We start from the raw sequence: 20,133 nt of genomic DNA, 5'->3' as shown, positions 1-20,133 counted from the left end.
TAAATTTGCAATATAATTAATACTACTAGTTAATAATGAATTGTATGAGATGTTGAATTAATTGTTGAAAGTGATTATGTGGTGAAATTCTAAGTGGTAATATATGGTATCTTTATTAGTTGTTAAAAATATATAGAATGTTTCAAACGGGGTCAAATTGATTCAAAATGTTCTTATTTATAAATTAATCACTCAATTTTACGTGTAAGAAATGAAGTAGAATAGTTTTTGGACCAATTTGGTACACTTGTGAAAAATATAATTTAACCATAATCATTAAACAATCAATTAAACAACTGGACGAATGTGGGAATTCATTTAATTGAAAATTTGAAAATTTTAGTTGTTGGAAGACCATTTTGCTTATTAGGTGAGCACACCTAATTGAGTAAAGTGGAATGACAGGTGAATTAATTTAGACATATGTTTAATTTATTGAGCAATCATAATTATATTGGACAAAGTGCTGTTGTCTAAACATTGAGAAAATATGTTTTAAATGTTTTTGAATATAATAAAATATTTTATATTTCAGTAAATTGTTATAGTTTATAAACATAATATACATGAGTATTATTATAATTTGAAATATTATTTTCATTGAGAGAATACATTTAGATGGTTAGATGGTTAAAACAAGATTATTTAAAGAGTAGTCTAAAATAATTTAGATTTTGAAGTTTAACAAAAAAATATTAAACAAAATAATGTTGTGCATGAAAAAGTGTTGTTTTATGAATACAAACATCTATATCATAATAACGCTGAAACTAAAAGAAAGTTTTATTCAACACACTATTAATTCAAGCAAAACGTCTTACGAAATACACGGTCTAATATATGACTGCTAAATACGACAAATAGTTTTTTATAAAGCATATAATGTTTTACACTATATGATGATCTTTTATATATATATATATATATATATATATATATATATATATATATATATATATATATGTTTTACCAAACGATGCATTTATTAATAATATGACAAATGATAAAAATATTTTGAACACGCAATACGACCTTCAAAATATTTAATACATGTACGATAAATTGTTTCTATATTTATGTACCTTGTTCTTAATATTTGTGCATATCACTAAAGTAGAAATATATGATCATAATCGCTTCACCCAAGAAAAAGTCATTGTGAGAGATGAAGAACATTCTAGGAATGTTTCCCTTGAAACATTTTGCTTTATCACATCGTATAAGCTCTGTTTTGATAAAATGTATAATAAAGTTTTTTACCTTTGCAAAGTAGACTAGAGTCTAACTTCTTACCTAAAGGTTACTTGTTCTCATGAAGTCAACTACTCTATCTAATGGTTCTCAAGAAAAGTTATAAATAGATGAAAACTTGAAGAGAAGATAAGAAGAATAATGTACTCAACTCGTGAAAATTCAAACAAGCTTACTATACTCATATATCGTTTGAAGTAAATATTTTCTAAAAGAAAAAAATCTTAACAAATCTCAATTTTTTGTATTGTTTCTATTCTCTCTTTAAGATTTATCAATTTGTACTTTGCTTATAACATTGTTTGTTGTTTGTGTCATACATTTAGCTCAGTTGAACATACTATATGTGTTGTTTAGGATTAAACAATAAATAGTTAGAATACTCAGAAATGGTTAAACTTGGACTAGTCGTGTTGACTAGGTGAACTAGGAGTAGTGAGAATACTCCTTATAAACTTGAAGAGATAAAATTCGTATAATTTTTTTAAGATCAATCCCTTAAGAATTTTTAAAGAAAAACTCAATGTTTTATTACTTTACTTCTTCAAAAAATTTCTCAAAACTTATTTTGAACATTCTCGTCTGAACTTATTTATTTATGTTTCAATCTTCTAAAAAACTATTAGACATTATTAGTGAAATTTTTTTAAAACAGTATTCATCTCTTTAATGTTTTCTTGTGCTTTCAAAAATTCTATATTAAATTTAATACTATAAAGAAGATAGTATAATCGATTTTACTAATATAAGATATATTATTGGAATGAACTGTGAAAATATGTGTTAATGATTTTGATATATATAAATGATATTTTAAAATAATAACTTATTCTCTTCTTTTTTTTGTAATTGTTCGCTATTTTGTAAATTTTAACGATACACATAAATTGTAATAATGATATGTACACATAAGAAAAAAACATTCTAGATTGAGAAGACAGAAAATAAATTTATTTTCTTTTTGTTTAATTTATTTTATTGGGACATGTATATATTATAATTTTCTATTAATAAAATGGTTTATTTTAAAATATTCCAAACTGTATTTAACTCTGAGATATTGTACTGGTATATAAATAATTCTATAAATATGTATAAAAAAAAACTAGTTGTGTATATTGCTCGAAAAAGGTACAAAACTGTTAGTTACTTCAAAAAGAGCTAAGTTTCTCACTTTTTTTTTCAAAAAATTCCAAAATAAAGTTGTAAACAACATTGATTATAACTCCAATTCTTTTCTTCCTTCTTAACATTTTTTAATAGGAAGAACTGAATAAAAATTTTCATTGATATGCTATTTGTCAGTACCATTCTTTTCTGAAAATGTTTGGATTTTTAATGAATATATATAATAGTGAATATTTCCTTAATGGTATTTATAAGATTCACAAATATAATTAATAATAATATAATGATATTTCATTATAAATAACAACTATAATATTAAATTGATTATAATATTTGAATATTGTTCTAATAAATATGGACTTAAACTGTTTCAAAATGAAAAGAGTTAAAATATCTAATTATTTTTAATATGTTTATTGAATTGGGTAGAATAAATTTTACACACGATGCAAACATAAGTATTGCTAACAATTCAATTATATCGGCAGACAGAAACATTAAATTGATTAAAGAATTAACAATTTGTGTGTGTAATCAAACCCATAATTAACTCAATGTTCAAGTGTATCTTATATATACTCTTTTGAAGGAGTCGGTTTCTTAAAATATAGTATTTTTGAAATCTTTATTTCAAAAAGAAATAAAGAAACGAAAATACTTAACTTTTGTGAAATCGACATATTTGGAGTGAAGACTCTTGGAGGTTTAGTATCACTTACCTCTTCTCTCAGACCAAAGCATATAGTTTTTCGTGCATCAGTGCCCTAAAAACAGAGACACAATATTGTTTGCACGAAAAGAAAGTAATAAAGCAAAAGAGAAATAACAGGAACTAGAATTTGCGTGTAAAAATGAATAACAATCTTCCATCTCTGCATATATAAAACCACACTTCTGCAACAAAACAGAAAAAAACAAGACAAGTCAAAAGCAAAACATCAACAACATCAGCTAAAAACAATTTACCATGGCACAATCAGCAGCTAATTTTGATTACCAAGATTTTGATCCTTATTTTGAATGGTCTGAAGATGAAGGAAGTGCCACCCTCATTGTAATGCTGCCAGGTAAATTAACTTCTTTTTCTGTAAACAACTACCTTCTATATTATATATGCATGATGTGTCTCTCAATGATCTAATACATGTTCATAAATATTATTTTCTTAAAATAATCATTCATGAACTATATGGACTGATATAATACATACATATACACTGATAATATATATTTTCATATTCTTATTCAATCACAAGTCATTATATTAACTTTTCCTGATTAAAAAGGATGAACATTATGTAAAAATGTTATGTTTTGTTTGGAAATGAAAAGGATTCACAAAGGAACAACTAAGGATTCAAGTGACTTCAACTCCTCTGCTAAGGATCAACGGTGAACGACAGATTCTTGAGAACAAGCGTCGTCGTTTTTCTAGAGAGTTCTCCATTCCTCCATATTGTGACACCAACGATGTGAGTGCTAAGTTTGAGGGTGGTGTTCTAACCATCAGGTTTCCAAAGCTGATCACCCTTGCTAGGGCACAGCCACAGATAGCTCCAATTTCTCAGAAAGAGAAAGAACAAGCACAAGAAGATCATGCAGACAAGCAAGAGTCACTGCAGAAAGATAAAGAACCAACCGGTGATGAAAAAGAAGAGAACAAAACAGAAGGGGCTAAAGAGACTGAAGCAATCAGTGATGAGAAAGAAAAGGGTGAGAAGAAGGAAGAAGAAGAGGCACCTAAAGAAGTTCCTGAAAAGAAGGTGAGGACTAATGTGCCAGAAACAGCACAAGAACAGAAGCCAAAAGCTAGGATTACTCAGAGACTGAAAACAAGGGTTTTAGATTTCACTGTGAGTTTGAGATCAGTGGAAGACCAAGATGTTAAGCAAGGGTTTGGTGGTAACAAGTATGGTAATCTGATTAAGAGGCCAAAGATATTGATGAACATTGGTGTGGTGATCTTATTGGTTATGGTGTTAGGGTTGTATGTGAAAAATGCATTCAAGTCATCATCATCATCTCAGGGAGGACCAGAATATGAGAAATTCAAGGAATTTTAATTCCCATGTTCATGTTCATGTTCATGTTTGTGAAAGCATGATTGAATTGAATAAAGGAGTGTGAAACTGGTCTGGTTTGAATAACTGCGGATTCAAATAGACCAATTTTCCCTGCGAAATAAGAGGTGCACACAATTGGTGTATCTCACAAATTCCTTACGTATATGTACGTAGTGCATTGTGAAGATGTCAATGTTTCTTGTGATATATACAAAAAGAATATATGCATTATTTCAATCAGTGCTATAGCTACTAAATATATACACCTTTTATAGATTTCATGAAACTAACAAAAAGGTTCTTCAAATATAATATCACAGAACACGTGACAAAATGAAGAGGCTTGAGCACAAGTAGAAACCTATAAATACGTAAACCAATGATTGAATATTTCCTTGATTTGAGCAAGCAAAATCTTAAACCACTGTAACAAGTAGATATAATAACTTGTGTCTGAATAAAAGTATAAACTCTTTGACCCTAATTACAATGGACGTACATAGTGAATTACTACCTGATAAATGCTTACCAAAAAATATTCAGGTCAATAATAGTAGTTATTAACATTACATAGCAATTAAAGTAATTACTCCACCAAAATATCATCAGACAATTACAATATTTCCACTAAATTAAGTATTATCGAGTGATTTTAACAAAACAATTTATATAAGTGTACTTCTCAATACATCCATGGAAGCGTAGTTTATAAGATATTGCACTTTAAATATCAAGTTTCATTATAATTGGAGTCTCCCCCAAATATGGCTTTTTTAAAAGTGAGAGATTATCCATATGCATAAATTTGAATAAGGAAAATGCTACATTTTTTTTCTTAAAACAAAGTTAAAAAAATAATCAAGTTTTAAATAAGTTTCACTACTAGAATTTATCATATTTTATGAGATTTTTCTTATAAATTTATTTTAAAATTTTGTAGAAAAAATATTTTTTTTTGTTATTTTTCCCAATATTTTTAATTAACAGATAAATTTTTTGTGGATAATTATTTTCTACAAAATTATAAAATTCACAAGTATTTATTATAAGATTTTCTAGAAAAAAACGTTTTGTGCAAAAATAATTTGCAAAAAAAAGAATTGATAGCAATTTCTTACAAATTATTGTTCATAACAAAATTCATAAGTACTTTTTAAGAAAAAGTTCAAAAAAATTGCCAGAAAATGTATATTTTTTTATGTAGTGTTTTAAGTGAAAGATTATCCATATGCAGAGAAAAAAAATATTTTTTATTTCACTCACCCATCCAAACAAAGACATGCAGGACAAAACTTCCCCGTCTGTACTTTTTCATGGATGTAAAAATATTTGTCACTCAACAATGTTGCACTGTAAGACATAATGTTATTTTTCAAATCCAAATTGATGAATAAATTTGAAATTTTGAGTTAACCTAGAGAGTGTTATTTTTTAGTTTTATTGTTCATGTTTTAGAAGGGAAATAAAAAGAACTGAAATTAGATTGGAATTACACCTGCAAACAGTATATCTTGAGCAAGGAAAAAAGTTGGAATTTGTGGGAAGAAAATTTTGCTTTTAGGTTTTAGCATCACCAAAGAACGAGGTCACCTCCTCTCATTACTAAAGCATATTATTTTCCTTGCACCACACAAAACAAACAGTGTTTTTGCACCTACGAAAAGAAACTAAAAAAGCAAAGAAAATGCTACATTTTGCGTGCAAATTGTTCCTTATTGTCTCATCACCTACGAGTATAAAAGAACCACAAGGTTCAATTCAATACCAACAACAACAGCCAAACATACACATCAAAATCACAACCAAAAGAGGAAATACCTAGGGCTGAAAACATGGCTTCAAGAACACAGCCAGCATCTGATCTTGTCTATGAAGACTTTGAACCACTCTATGAATTGGTTAAGGAGGAAAGGCTTGTCAATGTAATGCTACCAGGTAAATGTCTTCTCTTCTTAATTCTCAAACCTTACCCAGAATCATACCAACTTATGCTTTCAATATATATATATATACATTTTTCAATTTTGTTACTTCTCTAAGCATTAAGACAAGTTAGTTTTATAGAATTAGGTTTAGAATCTATCTTTTGAATTATGAGCAGGTTTTAGAAGGGATCAACTGAGGGTTCAAGTGACCTCAAAGCCTACCCTAAGGGTAACAGGTGAACGGCTGATGTATCAGAACAGATATCGTCGTTTCAATTTAGAGTTGCCAATTCAGTCTGATTATGACACCGACGATGTCACGGCCAAGTTTGAGGGTTCCACTCTATCGATCAAATTTGGAAAACGCTCACTCAATAAGCCCACTGAACCAGCAACAACTCCACCACAGAAGATTGAACAGCAGAAAGAAGATACCCCAAAAGCAGAAACAAAGAGCAATGGTGATGAGGTCTCTGCAGCAGAGCAGAAGACCCCCCAGAAGGAGGAAGCCAAGGCTAATGGCTCAAGTGAGACAAAGGAAGAAACGCCAGCCCCTAAAACTAGGCCTGTTTCCAGAACCAAAACTAGGCTCATAGATTTTGCACTGGGTTCTGGAAATCAGGTTGATGATGAAGTGGTTGGAGATTCTGATGCAGGGAATAACAAGCGCAAGAAAATTGTGAAATGGATGGTGCTGATTTATGCGGTCGTGGCCATTGTAGCACTTGGCCTTTATGCTAAAAATGCATTCATATCCAATGGAGAATCAGACACAGAATCATTCTTCCTAGAGCTGTGATTTTCTTCTTCAACAACCACTTGTACACGTAAAGAGAACACTGTGTTCGTTTGCGTGTAATTGCATAATTTCTTTCCGTAAATGATTAATAAAGAAAAACATTATAAGATTTCTCGTTACTATCTGCTGCATGCTGTGTTGTATCTAGAGGTGTCAATTTGATCCATGACTCCGGGGCTAGCCCTAACCCATTCTTGAAAAAGCCCCCTCTTAAGAAGCCCCCTCTTAAGAAGCCCCTCAAATGGGGGCAAAAAAAAAGCTCCAACTCCAAAGCCCCCTCTCAAGGGGGTTAGGGTCAGGGTTAAGGTGGGTTTAGCCCACTAAAATGTTTTTGGAAACTAAACTTCAACATTCTTAATAGTAACTATTAAAAGTATTAAATTTTATATTCATGTAATTGATTTCTTATTTCAAATTATTAAATAAAACTAATTAATTATAGTATAATAGAATATTTAATACTCAAAATAACCACTTTTTTAAATAATTAAAAACAATTGCAAATCACACACTTAATTTTATACAACTAAATAGTATTACAAATTTATTTTACTGAAATATTATAAAAATGCTTTATTTTGTTGTCAATTTTAATAAAATTATGTCTTATATTGCAGACACCAATTATTAGAAAATTATATATAATTAGTAATATCAAAATAACCACAAAGAGAGATAATAACATATTAATTTGATTTAATATTTGCACTGCTTTTACAATTCTTAAAAAGAATCACTGTTTTGTTTCCTCGACTTCTAAAATATCACTCAATCTGTTTTTAATTATTTAAAATTAAAAATAATTCAAAAATTTATTATCTAAAATTTTTGGATCAAAAATAGTATTAATATTTTATGTGTAAATTAAACTTATGTTTTATTTTGTTTTTTTCTCTCTGATAATCTTTTCTCAAAATCACCATAAGATATATTATAAAAAGAAAGTTAATTTCTTAAAAATTTATAAAAAATGAAAATTTTAAATAGACCTAAAGTACTAAAGAATGACAAATGTTATAGTATTTCAATTCTTTAACTAACACATTAAATAATTTATTTTTAACTTTCAATTAGAACACATAACATAAATGTATGTTTATGTTTATGTTTATGACATTTAAAATGTAAACATTTTGAGTGAGTAGTCTATACAAGGTTTATGAGTGTTTTCTTTTTATTTATTATTTTTGTTATGAACATGATTTGTTGAGTATAAAATGAAAAAGAAAATCATTTATATTTAATTTCTTTTTCAATAACTTTCTAAGAAAATAAAGAAGCCTCATTTTTTTTAAATTAAGAGTTTCAATTAGAGAAAATCTTCTCTTAAATTTCAATTAGGATAATTTTAGATAAAAAGTTAATTTTTTACTTATAACTTAAAAAAAAGTGAAATTAAATATTTAAATTTCAAATTTATAAAATGATCCTTTAATTATATACTTAAAGAATCTAACTCAATAAATATTGTCATTTTGCTTTTGCTTCTTGATTTTAGAACTCTCCTCTTATAAAAATTTTAATTTATTTTCTATAGTAACTATTTTTGTAACAATTTAGGAGTTAATTATATTTTTTCTTGTATTTAAAATGAACATTTTTTCTAAAAAAGGCCCATGGGCTAGCCCTGGCCCATAGGGTTTTTGAAGATATTTTGGCCTTGTGGGCTTTTTCTACGAGGAGCTTTTTGACCCTGTGAATTTTTCTGGCTCCAACCCACATGGGTTAGGACCAAACCATATAAGGAGGGCCAAATTGTATCCATTATGTTGTGTTTCTTTTACGTGAATTCACCCTGCAACTAAATATAACACACCTATTTTGTCGCGTATGATTTTCCATGGTTTGGCTTCTTAAAGTTTCTCTTCAAAGATTTGAGAGCAAAAGGAAGATGCAAATGAAAGAAGATTATTTGATAATGAATATCTTTTGGTTTTGATGAAATAAATCTAATTATATACCCATTAAAAATTAATGCTTATTAAAATCAATGAGAAAAGGTAGTATATTATAATATATATCCTGCTGTGTAAGTATATATGATTTTTCTATTGTATTTCTTAAATTAGTAAACATTTATCGTGTAAAAAATCCAGTCCATAAAAATTTACAGTGTCATTTAATTTTAATGGTGTGTTACCAAATCATTCCTCGTGTGTTTTGATGAGAAATAAGTATTTCGATTATTTCAAATACAGAATTTTTTTTAATCTAACATAAAATTCTGTAGATTCTCTCATTTTGTATTTCCTTCTGATTCTCTCCCTTCTTTTGTTTCACTCATTTTGTTTCCTTTCTTTTGTTCCACTGTTCTCTGATTTTGTTCAGTTTGTCCGTCTCTTGTTTGTTTTCCTGTCTCTCTCTTTATTGTTTTCTCCTTTTTTTCTCCCTCTATCTATATTCTCTCCATCAATTATTTTATTTTAAAATTTTTAATTATTTAAAATCAAGTCATGTTTAATGTTAACATTTTAACTTTAAATATATGTTAACTTATAAGAATTTGAAAAAAATAAACTCAAATCGATTTACCTTAATAAACCATTTAAAAAATAAAATAATAAAAACAATTTATATTTCAAACATTTAAATTCTCTAAAATTGTAAAGCATTAACTTCCCATTTGTTTAATGGGTGCAGCACAGATAGTAACACAATTTATTTCAGTACAGTGGAAACTAAGTTGAAGCATGACTTGTAAATAAAAAATTAATTATATTAATACCTTATCTGCCTTAATTTCTAAAGAATTTACATATACTTAATGTGTTAGATGAAAAAAGTAAAATAAGATATTACACATTTATTTCATTACAATCAATAAAATGTAACTCATTTATTTTCTTAATAAACAATCTTATAAGATAGATAAAAAGAAAGTATTATTTACGATCACATTATTGTCGTTCTTAGTTGCTGAAAAACAATCTTAAAAACACAAAAAAGAAAGTAGACAAAAACACTGAAGACTGTTTGTGTCAAGGACTCGATGCAGAATTGAATAATAGTAAGGTTAAACAGCATCAAATATTGTGGTGACCATTTTTCCCTTGCATGTGTTTATAAGCTTTTTTAGTATAAGGAGAGATTAAGTCGTTACGTTCTTTTCAAATATTGTAAAATAAAAACAAATTTTCTACAAAATTATTTTCACCGCAGTCCGGCCTTAAATAATATTCTTTCATCCAGGACTAACCTCTCTTTGTATAGTTGATCAAAGGTTTATGTTAATAAAATAAAATGACTTGATCTATCAAATTAATTTTAATTAAAGATTAAATAACATAATTCAATTCTCCTAGTCTTGTTTCTTATCTGTATTTTTCAGTGATCTTTCAGTTAATTAGGATTGTCACGCATCAAAATTTTAGTTTTCTGATAAAATAGTGTTTTCGAACATTGATTGCTAACTGAACCATCTTCTCTCTTGAAAAACATGGGGGCACAACCTTGAAACAGAGAAGAAAATATAATTAACTTTAGTTGCAACAGGAACAAGAGACGTCATCGGCAGTGGATAGCCTATAACTCTGTTCCCAAACATCTGCAGGAACTGCATCGACATGTGGAACGTGACGAGGATGCTTTTCTCTCTTGTCTCCCCTGATCTGCTTCAGACCATGCTTAAGCGCTGGCAGTAAAGCTCCCATACACTCGGCAACAGCATTAGGGTTTCCAGGCATGTTAATGATCTGAATGCCAACAAATCAATCACCATAAATAGCCGGTAAATACAAAATCTGGAAGAAACACACATTACATGCTGAACTCAGGGTTTACTAGTTTCAGCAACAATTAATGCAAGATTTACCTTAAATCCTAATGGAGCATCATTTAGAAGCCAAGAGCACTTGCATACGATAACTAAATGAAATTCAAGTAACTAGAAATAAATACAAATGACCGTATGAAAATGCTTTAAGATCTACATGATGATTTGAGTATCCTGAAAATATTAATTATTCAACTAAAAAACCACACTGAGTGAAATGAAACCCAATTAACTAGTAATAAATACAAATTATCATATGAAAATGCTTCAAAATCAACATGATTTGAGTTTACTGAAAATAGTAATTATTCAAGCAAAACAACCACATTGTAACGGTGAAGACTGAAATGAAAACAGTTGGTACCATCAAACTCAAGTCTAAAATCTAACAAAGACATGGAAGTTTTATCCCTTTTAATAAACCAGTAGGTTTTCATTTTACTAAAACTGTTATACTCTGTTATTTTCTGCCATCCTGCTTCCCCCCTCCCCAATTTAATCAATTTGACCAAAAGGACTATATAGCTTTTGAACAAACCATTTTTCTACCTACAAACGACAGTTAATTACTTTCTCATTTCTTGCTACTGATAAGAAGATATTTCACAAGTGGGAGAATAAAATATTTTCCTAGAACAGACCATATAAAGAATAGAACCATACAAAGCTATCAAAGAACATTTGAAAAACAAAATCAACCATCACTGAGATGAAATAACCCTTTACAAATTAACAAAGCAGTTGAGAGATGAGACGTTCAATTCACATTCAGGAATTTTACTTTTTTAATATGTGAAGAGTAAGAGAAGATTGACCAGCATTCTTACATGGAATACTGTTGTGTGAAAAAATTTGTACGATGCATGAAAAGATACGGTCAAAAAGCAAATCCCATTATAACATTAAAATGAGGTGCAAAAACTCCAGGAGACAAAGCACAGCACATACGGTACTTTAAAAGTAGATATTAATATCATTGGCATTTTTCCCTTACCAAGGTTGATCCTCTGATTCCAGCTGCGGAGCGAGAAAGCATTGCAAACGGGGTCACCTATTTAAACATTAATCAATTATGCCCTTCAGAAATCAACAAAAGCTAACTATGGACTTTCCTAGTAAGCAGACCTGGTATCAGCATAGCTATGTATGCAGAAAACAGAATTAATCAAACAAACTAAATGGAAAATTAAAATTCAAAAACTTAATCTTCCTTTGAACATATAGATATAAGAAATGTGAGTAATGCTATGCTACTCTCAAACTTCTATACACAAGCTCTTCATAAACTCATTGTTTACTTAATTACCAACTCATTTCTTTACTTATCAAATGAATGTTTTTGGTTTTTATTCTCAACCAAAGAACAAAGCAAGAAGATTGCAAATAGAAGTTTGGAAAAAGTGCATTACTCTAAATATATTGGCTTCTGGTTAAGGTCATAGCCTTTATAGAGCAGAGTCTGACGGCAGACTGACCAGTCCAGGCAAATCAGTCAGGTCAAGGCTCTTTTAACACTTATTTGAAAAAAATTAAGGGTTTTAAAAAAGAAACTAAAGAAGCAAAAAAAATGAGAAACCACAAAATGCGAAAGACATCAAAAAATAACTCATCTAACTAGTATAACAATAGTTGTAATACCTTTAAACTCTCTTGCATCATTACATACAGAAGACCAGGTGTTTCTTTCTCAATCAATGGTTTTGTAGCTTCTGGCGTTAAATCTCGTGGAGTAAAGCCAGTCCCCCCTGGATTGGAAAAGCAAAAATAAAGCGTCAACTCAACAGAACTACAAATTTTTAAATACTTTAGGGAGGCTGCCAGTAAGAAAAGCCGCACCAAGAGTAATTATAAGATCCATTTGTTCAATATCACTCCATCTTCTTAGAATGTTCTGAATCTTTGCCACATTATCTGGAACAACAGCCGTTGCTACAACTCTTGCTCCTCCTAGCTTTTCTGATGACGAATTAATAACAGAAACTGCCCTGGGACCACTGTTTATTTGTAAAGGAGTCAGCACATTTTGACACTAACACCAATGTTTTAAAAACACAACTGAACTGCCTGATTTAATTAAGTGAATCATGAACCAGACACGTCTCTGGACACATTTATCCTTATTATATTACGAAGTTCTATCATGGTTCAACCACTAATTTAACCAATTGAAGTCATCAAATCATGACCTCGAGATCTTGCCAGCTTGACATCCAGTTTGGTTTTAAAAACATTACCAGATATGCATGTCAACAATATTTTCTCTCGGAAAAACTGGTCATTCCTCATAAAGTCAGGTAATTCAAATTTAAATAACATTATTTTAACATAGAAGGAACAAACTATTTCAAAAAACTTCATTTATTTTAATGTATGCCAAAGTATTCACTCCATTCCAATATTTTGGCCAGGGGAAATATAAAGGAACTTCACTTTATAAAGTACAGAAATTCATAGATAATAAAATCACAGGCCAAAGCTCTTAGTTGACTGCATTTTTTCTTTTGGGTTCAACCTGGACCTAAGTGTTCCCAGCACAGAGGGATATACACGATTTTAATCAAGTAGTGACATGCACCGCTAGAAGAACAGAGAAGGAGGAATGTCTAACCCCAAGGATAGCTGAGAGAAAGTTTCCACTTTCCAATTATGTCTAGAGCAACTTGGTAGGTCAACCCTTTATTTCTAATTGCTATTTGAGTGAATTTTAGTTCCAGGTTTCACAACTCCTCAACTCATTCACAAGGCAGTGAACAAACAACAAATTAAGAGAATAAAGAAATAAACAAGACAACACAAAAAATGTACAAGTCTTACATGAATAAAGTACTACAAACCCCAACGAAGCATGTGTGAAAAATCAATAATATGAACCTCAGACAGATATTCTGCAGATAAGGTTATGCAGTCAACTGAACACAGTTCTACACTATGACAGATCAATTCCCAAAACATAAATGTTATCTTTAAACACTTAAAGTTTGGGACTGTTGCAAGACCCTCAGTAGTTCTAATGCCCTTTTTGGCATTGACTAACATCAAGCTCGCTCTTTAGTTTTGCATCAACTTTGTGACCCCTTTCAAACAATGATTCAAAGAGGTGTATCTAGATGCCTTTCAGCATTATCCAAATGGGAATATGATTCAACAACTATTACCTTTGTGCCCATATATAAGAGCCTTTTAGAAATTTGATTTTCCCTTTTCACAAGACATTCAAATTGTCTCCTGCATTAATTTTTCTTTAAATTATTTACTTTATAATTTGCATAGTCAATAAAGAATAAAAGTTATAGATTGATAAGATAAATTCATTCTCTCTCTTGTGCAGATGTGAAAAGATGAAAAGCGCACATTAATCAACTAGGAGAACAGAATGAGATGAGGAGGTCCAATTATCTTAAGGGGTAATTTCGATAAGTAATAAAAAATGTTAACATATATAATGTCATTCATTGGTTAAAAGTAGTATATATATGGCGACAGAGATAGTATTACGACATTGGTTAATTTGACTCCTTCAACAGCTTGTGAATGCTGTGCATATGAGCATACTAAAATCTAGCTTTAATAATAAAAAGTGCCACACTGCTCCATTATTTTCACATCTACAGAAAAATTCTTTGGTTTGGAGGAGTATACTAGACGCACTCAATTGATAACAAAAAATTACTAGTTGACTTTGGCAATCAAGAACTTATATGATGAATATGGCCAGCACCTCATTAACCTTTTCTATATAGTATTGTATTGTAGCAGTTTCAAAAATAAAAAGTTGTGGTGTCACATTTCTGCTTGTGCAAGATTTCGTTTGAAGCATCTAGAAGCTGCTTTATCTAGAAAGTACAGAAACTATTTTAGTCTAGAGAGCATTCTTCCTGATTGATCAAATGCAGAAGAATCAATTGAAGGGCTCTTCCGATTCCAAAAAAAAAAATCCAGATAGAACAAAAAAAAAGTTTTAATTTTGATCTTCAGATGTATGTATGTCTTTTTCTTTGCATACACTTATAAAAGATAATATCAATACCTTCTATCTGGGCCACCCCCCATAGCAACTGTATCACTAACTGTAAGAATAGCCACTCTGACTTCAGCATCCCCTGAAGAATCAGTAGTTACTTTTTGTGATTTAATTCCTGGCAAAGCAAATGCCGCACCTGATGACATATGATTCTCATCAAAAGCCATGTTTCTTAGGTCAGAAATTATGATAGCTGAAACAGCTGTCCCTGCAGAAACTACTCTTCCTGTTGCTGGAAACTCCAACAAAGCATTAGCTGACTTCATACTTAGTAGCCGACTGCTTACCTGATGACCAGTGCTCACAGCAACAAAACTGAGATTCACGGACACGATAAAAATTTTATTCATTAAGAGATAACAACCTCCCTACATTAAACTATAAAAACACACAATAGAGAGAATGGATCTGCATGTAGATTACAGATATGCAGTAGATTCAGCTAGACCCAGACCAAAACAAACAATTCATCATCGACTTACCCTGGATTGCCTGTTCCATCATTGTCAGTCCATATAACAGAAGCACGATGATACTCGGGTCTAAATGAATCTGTCTTTATGGGCTGTTGAAGTCGAGCTTGTACCCTGCATAAGAAATAAATAAATGAATCAACTCAAAAAGAAAGCAAATCATCATAAAAACAATTGTACTTTGAAATTAAGTAACCTCAAATGATGAGGATCTGTCCACCCTGCAAGGAGGCGTATTGCAGGGACCACAAAGAGATGGAAGCAAACTACAGAACTGACAGGATTTCCAGGTAGCCCAAAAGCTAGAATTTTACTTTCTGATGATTGAAAGTCAATCTCTGCAAATGTAAATGGCTTGCCTGGTTTAATAAACACCTGAAAGATAAAAAAAAAATCTAAATTCAGAAAACATGATTTACAACATTATACTCACCAATGCGCTATACAGAAAAATACTACTTCTTCTACTACAATAAACACATAGCATCCATGTCACAAATTACATGATATCAGAACTTTTTTAATAAATAGACAATAAAACAGAAGAATGGCATAACCTTGTCAAAATGTACTTTTCCTCGCTTTTCAAGCAAAGGCTTGATATAATCTTTGTCTCCCATTGAAACACCTCCTGAAGTTATAAGAATATTAATTCCAGAAGCAAAAGCTTTATCCCAGATCCTTCCTAGACATTCTTTGTCATCCTTAGCAATACCAAGGTCCAGAACTTTGCACTGAAGCTGTACTGCAGCTGCCAGGAGCATGGCACGATTAGAGTCCCTAATCTGCAAAGCAACTACATTAGCTTACATCCGTTTAATTACATTACCAAGCAACTCTTGCGAATTATGACACGAACACAAATACATAGTCTACAAATTAGTTGAATAATGGGGTAAAAAAGTGTTGGGTTGCCCAACAAATCTTAAGCACCATCTATGCAGCAAAGCAACAAATTTACATCCAACCACATTTACAAGAATTCAATTAGTATGTTTTCTCTGCAAACGAGTAGATTGAGCACTATAGGTCCATTATAATGTCTGGTTGAACCTTCATTCTTCAACACACTACTAATGCTAAAATCAAAGAAAGCAGCCTGATTAATATTTGTATTACCTATAGGTTGATTCATATAAGAATTTAGTAATCTATTCCAAATATTATCACATTAATAATCCTATAACAAACACCTGAAGCTGACATGCACTTTTAGTCTATTATAAGTTACAATCACCAGCTTCCATCCATATGATAGTTCTATAACTGAAAATGTTCTGCTAAACATTTTTCATAAACTAGTCTCAATAGTCCTAGGATCCTAGGAGAAAATAACAATACCTGACCACGACTCAGATGCCCGGTAGTTGGCTCTACAAGCTCATCTCCAGTAGAAAGAACAGCAACGGTTGGAGCCGGATAAACCTGCACTAAAGCATTATTTCCCATCATTACATGTATCAATACTCAATATTAGACAAAACATACCAAAGTTCAGAAAGTATTAGCCAATACAGTGAGAAGCTTGCTTGGTTACAGAATCCAGAAACTCGCTAAAAGAATACCTCAACCATTGTCACACCAACCGTAGCAAGCAAGCCAATTTCCGAAGCACCAATCCTTTCTCCAGATGTCAACACTATTGCACCTTTCTCAATATCAACTCCCTGTCAATGAATACCAAAAAGCAGTGAACAAAACAGCTAATAAACTTCGATATTATACAGAACTCAAAATTAGTAAACACCGCGTCAAATTTCGCGACATTAAAAATGACACCCCATACAAAACATACACTCAGCATTACGATTAGAGTTACAGCACAGAAGCGACAAGAGCATACCACAGGGCGTATATCATTGCCTTTGGTGGTTTGTACCAATATTCTGACCCGCTTAGTCCCATCTGAGGCATCGTTCACAAGTTCCGTATTCTCAACCTGAACAACCGCATCAGCACCTTCAGGTATCGGTCCTAAATCAATAGAAAAAAAAACGTGACAGAGAAGATTAGCCATAAATCAATAATCCATGATATAAATATATATATATATATATATATATATATATATATATATAAAGCTCTATTCCAATTAAGTATACTGGAAGCATTATCAATAGAGGTAAAACAAAAAACAAAAACGAACTGAACTGAACTTGTCGTGCAAGCTAGTATCAATTTCTCCACCTAACTCCCATTAAATTAACTATAAAACTTACTTTACATTTTTTTTTTGGAAACGAGGAGAATGGAAAGAGGAAAAGGCGAACCTCCGGTAGTAACGTAAGCGACAGTTCCAGGGGAGAGAATGACGCCAAGAGCGTCGTCTCCAGCTCTGGATTCCGCAACGACTGGATACTCGCCGGGGCCATCGGCGGCGATGACCGCGTAGCCGTCCTTGACGGAGGCGGCGTAGGGCGGGTGAGGATCGGGAGCGTGAACGTCTTGCGCGAGGACCTTGCCTAGGGCATCGTGAAGAGGCACAGTGAGTGGAGGAAGACGTTTCGAAGCGTTAAGGACTATTTGGATGGCGTCAGTGACGGGGATCATAGTTTCGTATAGTAGAAGATTTATGGTGAACAGGGAACTATGTTGTATGTGACCAGATAGAGTTTTATATTCATCCACTTGTTCAATTGGATTGATTTGAAGGTTCGATCGAGCATAAGGTATACCAACCAATTCAGCACTGTCCCTTCACGGCGCAAAGGGTCGCTGATGAACACACCACCATGTGCTTCTTCACGGTAGTTATATACTACACTACAAATACAAAAAGCTACCTTTTATTTTCGATACTAATTAAGACAAAATAAAGCGGTAATAAATAAATTTTAGTTTTATATTTAAATTTAAAGATTATAAACATATATACCTTTTTTTATATTGTTGGTAAGGCAAGACCTATGTGGAAAATCCTATCCAAAATAGTTATGCCTTGTTTCATGATTTAAAATAACATAATAGGATTCATTAAATATTATAATTAGAGCATTAGCATCAGAATGTTGTAAATCGGGTCTAGTCATATCTTCGTCAACTACCACACTCGATGCATGTCACGTTACACCATTAGTGTCCCACCCTATTGTTTTTTATTAATTAATTTTGTTCTAGACTCTTAAATCATGTGAAATTATTTGAGGCATTGTGAATTCTAGAATTTAAAATTCTTTTACGAGTTTATCTTTAAGAGATATTAAAGTTGAACCAGAAAAGTATATTTAAATTATTAATAACATTGAAATGTCTTTTATCTTTGTTTTACTTTTTGATAACTTATGTTTTGTCCGTCAGAACTTTTTCTTTGTCATATATCTGTAACTCTTTTCATTAATCTTTTTTTAATTGTAAGTGTTTTTCAAACGTGCTTGAGCTAACATACTTTTGCCGACTAATCATATTTTGCATACAAATGGTCATTTTCAAACAAGTGATGCAAGGTTGTACTTAATGTTAGCTTTCGACTTTCTGACTGGACTATGTATTTTAGTATTTATCTTTTAATCAAAAAATTTACTATAATCCGATTATTTTAATTTGACACGTGAAAGTTGTTAATTTAAAAAAATTATAAAAGATAAATTGTTCACTTCTAAATAGAAAAAACATGATGACTAAAAATATAAGACCAGCAGAAGACACATAAAAAAAAGTGACTGAAGAAGACAAGAAAGAATAAACAGGAATTTGGATTACTTCTTCAGCTTTCAATGTATATATTAAACTTCTCCGAGAAGTGATGTATGTTATAAATTTTCCAAGCTAATTGCCTTTTTTGAGTTGTATTTAGTGTTTAATTTCTTATTATTAGAACATATTTAGTTTAGATGGTCAAATTCTTAGTTTTTCTTAATTTGTGTTAAATAAGTGCTTTTAGATTAGTTTTTGAATTAATTCTTGATTTAGTTAATTTTAGTTTCTTTTAGATAAGTAGAATACAGCTTTAATGTCTGATTGTAGTTTTCTGATTTTTAGTTTAGTTTTAGTCTTTAAAAGTCAGTTTTATTTTCTATGAATTTTAGGTATTTTGTTTGTGATTTTAACTTTCAATTTAGTTTTATCTAAAGAACAATGTTATCTTGACTACAAAGTGAGCTGCATAATCAAGGTTTTCAGGTTTTGGTGTGATTGCTACTTCAGGTTTCTTTAATTCAAGTCTTTAAAATTGTTCTACCGATTCAATTCATTGTTTTCTTTCTTATAGCAATTTCATATTCAATTCTGCTTGTATTTCATGCTTCGTACTAGCTTTCCTCCTTTAAAAGCAAATTTTAGATTTTCATTATTTGTTTCAAGTGATTCTTGATTTTGCTAACTTACTAGACTCAATTATGGAATCATGTTGAGTTCTAGTGAACCCAAATTGATAATCTACATTCTAAGGAACTAAAAAACGAACCTTATCAAGTGGAATTGAGAATCAATTGAAGTAGAAGTGAAATTCTACTTTCCAGTTTAGAATCAACCTTGACAGCTTCACGCTGATATTACATTGTAGTGTAAGTACCTAGAACTACTTATCAAAATAAGCTGATACATTGAAAATTGTTGGTGCGCTGATATACCCTGGTGTTGCTGCCAATTCTGGTTGAAACTGCGATTGTGTAAATTGCGTGTTGTTTAATGTTTGTGCATAAATCTCATACATATTTGTATTGTTCCAAATAGGTTTCAAGCATCCTTGTATCATATAGTTCA

The 20,133-nt window shown here is 30.9% G+C and overlaps 3 protein-coding genes across 3 annotated transcripts; 2 read left to right on the top strand and 1 right to left on the bottom strand.

Annotated features, from left to right (window-relative positions):
• The first annotated feature begins 3,303 nt into the window (after nucleotides 1-3,303).
• Nucleotides 3,304-4,679, top strand: LOC108337685 (inactive protein RESTRICTED TEV MOVEMENT 2). Its single transcript, XM_017574260.2, has 2 exons — nucleotides 3,304-3,446; nucleotides 3,712-4,679. Exons 1-2 carry the CDS (start codon nucleotides 3,347-3,349, stop codon nucleotides 4,440-4,442), a joined length of 831 nt encoding a protein of 276 aa, XP_017429749.1. The 5' UTR covers nucleotides 3,304-3,346; the 3' UTR covers nucleotides 4,443-4,679.
• Nucleotides 4,680-6,215: 1,536 nt separating this feature from the next.
• On the top strand, nucleotides 6,216-7,285 carry LOC108337680 (inactive protein RESTRICTED TEV MOVEMENT 2). The gene is made up of 2 exons (XM_017574254.2): nucleotides 6,216-6,377; nucleotides 6,544-7,285. The coding sequence occupies exons 1-2, from the start codon at nucleotides 6,275-6,277 to the stop codon at nucleotides 7,164-7,166; spliced, it is 726 nt and encodes a 241-aa protein (XP_017429743.1). The 5' UTR covers nucleotides 6,216-6,274; the 3' UTR covers nucleotides 7,167-7,285.
• Nucleotides 7,286-10,537: 3,252 nt separating this feature from the next.
• On the bottom strand, nucleotides 10,538-18,172 carry LOC108336545 (molybdopterin biosynthesis protein CNX1). Its single transcript, XM_052880485.1, has 12 exons — nucleotides 17,703-18,172; nucleotides 17,276-17,406; nucleotides 16,998-17,099; nucleotides 16,774-16,857; nucleotides 15,990-16,217; nucleotides 15,629-15,807; nucleotides 15,442-15,546; nucleotides 14,966-15,274; nucleotides 12,775-12,932; nucleotides 12,577-12,683; nucleotides 11,933-11,989; nucleotides 10,538-10,858 (listed from the first exon to the last, which is right to left on the bottom strand). The coding sequence occupies exons 1-12, from the start codon at nucleotides 17,980-17,982 to the stop codon at nucleotides 10,646-10,648; spliced, it is 1,953 nt and encodes a 650-aa protein (XP_052736445.1). The 5' UTR covers nucleotides 17,983-18,172; the 3' UTR covers nucleotides 10,538-10,645.
• Between the last annotated feature and the right edge of the window lie 1,961 nt (nucleotides 18,173-20,133).

The sequence above is a fragment of the Vigna angularis genome, chromosome 7, assembly GCF_016808095.1.
Source record: "Vigna angularis cultivar LongXiaoDou No.4 chromosome 7, ASM1680809v1, whole genome shotgun sequence".
Lineage (NCBI taxonomy): Eukaryota > Viridiplantae > Streptophyta > Magnoliopsida > Fabales > Fabaceae > Vigna > Vigna angularis.
Note: the sequence above shows the minus strand (reverse complement) of the source record. Positions and strands in the feature narration are given on the sequence as shown.